We start from the raw sequence: 7717 nt of genomic DNA, 5'->3' as shown, positions 1-7717 counted from the left end.
AAATGTCATAAAATAACCCTTTTTTTAGTATTAATCGAGGCAAAAAGGCTTGATCAACTATTTTTTTAATGAAACTTTTTCAAATTATTTTGTTTTGAATAAAATAAAAAATTGTAAATTGTTGTGCATTTTGTTATTCTGATTTTTTGATTTTATGGGTATGTACCACTTATAAACTAACATCTTTTCTATCTAAGTTAAAACAGAACTGAAGATAACAGTTATCTTTAAATAATATTTTACTACATTTTCATAGAAATTTTACAACTTTTTAATGCAGTTAATTTTGCTTTTAGCTGAGTTGTTTCTTTTTTTTTTAACTTTTCTTTATCTTTTTATGAGTGAAAAAGCTTAAAAAACAAATATATTACAAAAATATATATCTAAACTTGCATGTATAGAAAATGATTTGGACATCCAGAAAAACTGAAAGTTGAATACAATATCCGGAAAAGGAGAATCCCTGTTTAATTTTTTTTATCAGTTTTTTTTTTTTTTAAGGCGGCAATATTATAAGTAAACACATAAAAATATTTTATATCAAATTGATATTAAAATAAACTTTCTAAAGATGTGTCAGTCTTATACCAATTTACTTTATTACAACTTCTGACGTTGCTAATTTTGATTACAATAACTTTTATCTACTAAGAAATATGCTTACGCTCCTCCTTAATAGCTTTTATGGAAACTGTGTAGAAATTTTTTAAAATGCAAGTTAAGCATTCTTTGCAACCACAAAAAAACTTGTCTTAGTATTGTATGCATTAACAATTTCATAAAAATAACGTAGGATTTGGGATTTACGCGACTCAAAACCGTTAAATTTTTTCAAGTTTGGTGCGACTTCTTAAAAAAAACAACATAACGTTTACAAGTTCGAACAATATGTAATTAAATATGATTATTGCATTATAAAATATGATTATTGCATTATAAAATATATTTCTTAATGAAAAATAATAATACTATAGTACGTACTCATTCTTAAGATTTATCATCCCAAACTAAACATCCAAAACAGCATTTCTGACATTTCTATGAATAAAAACGCAATTAAAAATGTTTTTTCCATCCTTCTATAATTGCTTCGTCAGTTGGGCACGTGGATTTAAACGCGGGTTCTTCAGCAGCATCTTTCATGTACTTGTGTAGATCAACTAAATCTTCGGGAATATCAAAATTTTTATACTTTTTCAAGGCAACTTTCACAATTTGTAATTTAGGCAAGATATCACAATCAGGATGTTTTAATGTGTCACCATCTAAATATTTACCAGGAGAGTTAGAAGAGCCCAAGAAATTGTTGATTTTTTTTAATTCTTCTAATAAAGAAGCCTGCAATTTTTCATCTAAGTTTGGATCTTTGTTACGTATATATCCTGCAAATCTAAATGTATTAAAACAAAAACTACAATTTTTGAGTTTTGCAATAACTCAGGTTATCTAGTAGATAACCAAGGTTACTCAGCAGTTTTCAAGAGTCTTGTAGAACTGTTTACTCAACAGTTTACAAGAGTCTTGTAGAACTGTTTACTCAACAGTTTACAAGAGTACAAAATTTATAAAATATCCTAATACATTTACAAATTATTATAGTTAACTTTAATTAGAAACTTAATTATAATAACTTATATTTTATGGTTAACTGTAATTAATACATCAATTATTATAGTTAACTATAATAAATACCTTAAATATATAGGAAATTTATAGCGGAATATGCAAATACAGGATTACCATATCTGATATAATATGCACACAAAGATTTATATTACAAAATGTATACTGTAAATATAAACCAATTTTATTTATATAATAAACACAGAATTTCTGATATAATCAAACATATCTGATTAAAGCAAACATACCTGATGAAATATACAAACAAAGACTTAACATATATAATGCAATACAAGATAAAGATTAGCATACAGAATTTCCATATATGATACAATATGTAACACAGAAAAATATGACTTTATTTCAAGAAGTATATTTCAACAGTAATTGTAATTTGAACTATTAAAAGCCGAAGGAAAAAAGTTCAAGAAAAAAAATTGAACAGGTCAAAAGATAACAGAACGTTTCCACTTATCCATGCATGTGATAAAAAAATGACATATATTAGAGATATGTAAACATCAAGAGATATCCAAACATAAAAAGATATTCAAAATTTTTCAACATCTTTTATGTTAAGATAACACTGTATTTCAACTTAAGGAATATATTTTGTTTTTCAATACTTTTTAACTATTTCTTTATTTATTTTTAACTATTTCTTAAACAAAAGACAGGAAGACAGAAATTCATAGGAACTGCTTACTTCAAAATTTACTTCACTTTATATAAATTTTCATTAGAACCAATACAAAAACTAATAGTTGATTGGGAAACATACAGTGATATCTACTTTTTCCCTTATTATTAGTCTTAATTGATGAAACAAAGTGTAAAATAAAAAAGCTTTAATAAGTGATTTTCTACTAATCTATTATTGCTCTGTTATTTTAAGAATACCGAGCACTCTATTTTGTAGAATTTTAATAGAAATTTAAAAATGATTTGTATATATACAGGGCTCAAATAATTTTTTATAAAGTCCTAGACAAAACGTCCGATCGAAATTTGTTTGGGTTGGACAGTGTCCGCTCAAATTTTTGAAATATAATTTTTACGGTTTTACGGAACCGAGTTATGCAATCAAAATCTTTGTCATGCCATTCAGTTTATTTAATGTTAGTCTTGTGAAGTTGTAGTTTTTTTCCTTATTATTTAGAATATTTCATTGCAGACTTTTGTTATTTAATAAAATAGTTTCAATTTAATATTGTATGATTTTTTTAAATAGATATAAATTTTCACGCTCGAACTGACAACGCTTTTTTTATTTGTTTGTTTAAAATTCGATAACGACTATTTTGAAGATTTAACAATTTAAATGCAATAAAAAAAAAATCGTTACTTTACAGAGCCGTAACCACCGGGGGCGCCAGGGGGCATAGGCCCCGCCAATTTTTTTTTTGAATCAAAGAAACCCCAGCCCCCTCCCCCCCCCCCAATACCAAAATTGTGGTTACAACTCTGCTTTACAAATAACTTTAATTTATTGATCTTTTTTTATGTTTTTATTTTACGCGAAGGCTTTAAATAAAATCAAAAATTAATTATAATGATCGTTTAAAATAAACAGGTATTATGTGTAAATTAAATGTTATATTTAAACTTTTTTTTAGTAGGTATTTTTTTATGATAAATTTAAACATTTGAAACTATTTTTCCATGTCTTTTTAAAAATCTTTCAAAATATATTTTTTTAAGTTACTTTAAATTATGAATTAGTTAAATTAAATCTTCCCAAGATTTAATTGCTTTAATTTTTTTTGTTTGCTTGTTTGTTTGTTTTTTTACAAAGAATTGTTTTAAAGTTTTTTTTTAAACTTGACTTACTAATTTAAGCTTGAAATGATTAAAAATTACGGTTTTAAAAAGCTACATCATTTTTTTTAAAAGTTTTTTTGAGCAACATATTTTTTTTTTTTCAATAACTTAATTTCACTTTTCAATAATTTTAATAAAATTTGTTTATTTATTAAATAATCAATTGATGTAATTTGTAAATTAAAACGTTTTAAAACATAAGTTTAAAAGTAATTTTTTTCAAATGCAACTAAACACGTTTCTTTTTCGGTTTGCTTATTTTTTAACGTTTCTTTTTACAGCACATTTCTGAAACGTTAAAATCATCAAAACATCTAAACAGTCGTGGTCAAGTTGTAAACAAAAAAATTATTTGCGTGGTCAGCAATATCGTTTGATTGCACGCCAGAACTTAATACCCCTCGGTGAAAATGTTTGATTACTTTATAAATTGATCGGACAAACTGAGGTTTTAGCTGGACTATGTCCGACCGTTAAACTGAGCCCTATATATATATATATATATATATATATATATATATATATATATATATATATATATATATATAAACATATATGTATATTTATATAAATATATATATATATATATATATAAACATATATGTATATTTATATAAATATATATATATATATATATATATATATATAAATATATATATATATGTATATATATAAACATATATGTATATTTATATAAATATATATGTATATATATATATATATATATATATATATATATATATATATATATATATATATATATATATATATATATATATATATATATATATACATATATATATATATAACTCCAAACTGGTTGTCAGAAAGTTTTGTTGGCAAGAAGTAAAATGCACGAGCGGAATTTTTTTTTTGTTACTTGATAGACTGCCTGCCCCAACCAAACCCTCAGTCGATATAGCTTGCAAGTCAGGCTATAAGATAGTAGATGTATCAACACTCCGTGCATGATTTACAGTAAAAAAATAAAAGTAAAAACATTTTATTAAAAAAAAACAAAAAAAAAAAACATTGTTTATATTATTAAAAACATTAAGAATGTTTTAAAAACATTGAGATGTCTGGTCAATAAATTTGCGTTTTTACGGGTTTTTTTTAAAACAATTAATTTGTAAATAAATTAATGGTTTTAACTTTCTGACAACACCCAAATGTTGGACGAAAGTCAAAAGTAATTAAAAGTGACGTATTTGTTGGCATAAGAATCATTATTTTCCTTCTGTACTCCCAAATGCAACAATCTATAGAACTATAATATATATATATATATATATATATATATATATATATATATATATATATATATATATATATATATATATATATATATATATATATATATATATATATATATATATATATGTATACACACACACACACACACACACACACACACACACACACACATACACACACACACTCACGCACGCACGCACACACATATATATATATATATACAAACAACAAGTTTTTCATTATTTTCATTTTACAGTACATTTCACAGTAAATTGTATGACTGTGACTTATTGGAGTCTTAAACAATCAAAAAAATAAAATTAAAAATAGTAAATTTGTTCAAATTTAAATTAAATATTATTACTAATTTTTTACCCAATGATAGTTTTGTGGTTTATCGATAAGATGCTATTTTAGAAAAATTGAAAAGAGTATACTTTTTGTGCGCATGAATTTAAATTCAAAGACATGGAATTTTCCTTTCCCTGAAATGTGAAGTTATATTACTTTTTTATCAACACTTTATTGGCAATTAATGTCAGAAAATCAAAGAAGTTTGAAAAATTCTACCCAATCATAAACAAATAATAAACCAACAAACCTTGTAAACAGATGATCAGCAACAGTGTTAGCCAAAGCATTTGTAGATTTTAAATTAGGTTCTGGCCATTCTTTATCAATATAGTAGGTAATATCATTTACATTATAAACAACATATTCATCATGTTTAAAAACTGGGACTTTAACAGGAATGCCAGCATTCAGACAAAAATCTTTGAATATTGGTGAAACAGGAGTCATATGCACTGGCACATATTCACCAGCAATTGCTTTTAACTTCATTATCATTAATATACGATGACTAAACGGACAGTCTCCAATACCTTTACCATCTTTGGCGTTTGCCTGAAAAATTAACTTAAATACTACATTATCAAATTTATTGACATTAAGCATATGATCCAATTTATTGTAACTAATAAAGAAAAATTTTATTGACTTGAACTTATCTATTAGAAGTAGTTTGGTAGTTTTATTCATTTCATACCTAACCTAAACATCTTTACAACTTAAATAGACATACAAAAACTCAATACATTAGTGTATTGATATATAATACTGTGCAATATATCAAACATAAAATTTTGTTAAGATGATGTATGTTAATCATTCTAGAAAGAAAAAAAAACAAAAGTTAAAATAGTAATCAGCAGTTGTAATGTATTTTAATTTAAAAAAAGTGATTTAAAATGTTGTTAACAATGTATTGCTATTGTTTTATAAAAAGTACTAGTATTTTATTTATTGCAGCGTGCAGTTTACAATTTGAAGGAAAAAATAAAGAATAATAGAAAAAAAGATTGCTGCCCAAACAAAAGCCTTAGTTGTTGTAGCGACACTCCTTCAATGTTTTTCCTATTTAGTTAGTTGATGTGCTGAAGCCCCTGGAAACTGGCTATTTCAGTATGACAGCAGACTGCTTATCTAAATATGCAGTATTTAGAAGTTCTTACTAATGATGTAACAATCAAATCATTAAAAACAAGCATCTTTTAATATTTAATATAAAAATGATAAACAGTTAAACAGTTATTATACAAATAACAGTTTTAACTATAATAAAACCAGATAGCTTTAATCTTTTTTTTTTTATGCATAATAGTGTAACTAATGCCTTACTAGTGTTTGTCATTTGCTTCATGAAACTAACTCTTATGAATTTCAATTTTAGTTTATTTTACTTATACTTCCATGATTCTACTCTTGTATTAACATACTATTAAATTACAATACACTGTAAAAATTGTGAAAACTGTGAAATTTAAATCAAATAGAAGATATTTATGACACTTTGATAACAGATAATACAACAACAAAAAAAGATAGAACTGCCAGAGAGCTCTAATAATTTTTTAGCTTTAATAATACACATTTTTAATATACTTAGTTTTCTTAGGCCAATCTAAAGAATCTAAGGAAAGCCATTGTTTTGTTAGATTAAATTTATTCAAACAATTAATAAACATACTAAAAGACACACTGATCCAAAACAAATTTGAAACCAAACTAAGAATTATATTAGATGTTTTGGTACTTGAATTCTGTAAATGAGTGAAATATTTTGTAAGCAATAAGCACAAAGTTTAAACCAACAACATTCCAGGAAGTATTGCAATCAACTTGTTCCTCCTAACAGCAGGGTTGTTTGTCTATCATATTCAATAACAAAATATCAATAAATCAAAAATTTATATTCTGTAAATGAATAAAATAAAACAGTAAAAGAATTAAATATTAATTGTTTTCAAATGAGATAGATAAGACGAAAAAAAAAGAAACTCAAGTGTTCAACCAAATAGTCAAGATGCTCAATAAAACATTCAAGATGGTAACAATAATCAGATTTATTAGCAAGTGATTTTAAACAGCATTTAATTGCAACCCGTATAAACAATCTATCACACTCTAAACAAATAAAATAACGCTGTATAACATAAACATGAAAATAAAAAATGATATGCAAAATGCAAAAATTAAAGGCAAATAAAAAATTATAAGCAAAATAAAAATAAGACATGCAGTTTACATAAACTGAATTTTTTAAAATAGGATGAATCTACGCCAAACATGTTTTATGCGTGCGATAAAGGAAAAAAATCGTATGAAATTTTATTAGTATTTTAAAGATATTATTAACTATTTTAGACATTTCAACAAGAAGAAAATATCTTTACAAAACAGTTATTCACAATATTTTGTTACCGTTATTCTATAAATTAACGAATAGATAGTAACTTCAATGAACGCATTAAAATAATTAATCACCTTCACGTAAATTGTTACACTAGGCATGTTACACGAAGTATCTTTCTTGACAGAATATTATTTTTTCGATACGATTGTTTCTGCTACACTTATTAGCGATTAAACTTTATTTACGTTTTGCGGGGTGTTGTTAATATAACGGAGATATATTAAAGAAATGTTTTTCTTTCTTCAATGAGGACGATATCAA

General features: G+C 24.7%; 1 protein-coding gene across 1 annotated transcript; it reads right to left on the bottom strand.

Annotated features, from left to right (window-relative positions):
- Positions 1–870: 870 nt before the first annotated feature.
- On the bottom strand, positions 871–7703 carry LOC136071809 (chloride intracellular channel protein 1-like). The gene is made up of 3 exons (XM_065797197.1): positions 7528–7703; positions 5303–5607; positions 871–1390 (listed from the first exon to the last, which is right to left on the bottom strand). The coding sequence occupies exons 1-3, from the start codon at positions 7552–7554 to the stop codon at positions 1057–1059; spliced, it is 666 nt and encodes a 221-aa protein (XP_065653269.1). The 5' UTR covers positions 7555–7703; the 3' UTR covers positions 871–1056.
- Between the last annotated feature and the right edge of the window lie 14 nt (positions 7704–7717).

Source organism: Hydra vulgaris, chromosome 05, assembly GCF_038396675.1.
Source record: "Hydra vulgaris chromosome 05, alternate assembly HydraT2T_AEP".
Taxonomy (NCBI): domain Eukaryota; kingdom Metazoa; phylum Cnidaria; class Hydrozoa; order Anthoathecata; family Hydridae; genus Hydra; species Hydra vulgaris.
This window is presented reverse-complemented; position numbering and strand designations above follow the sequence as displayed.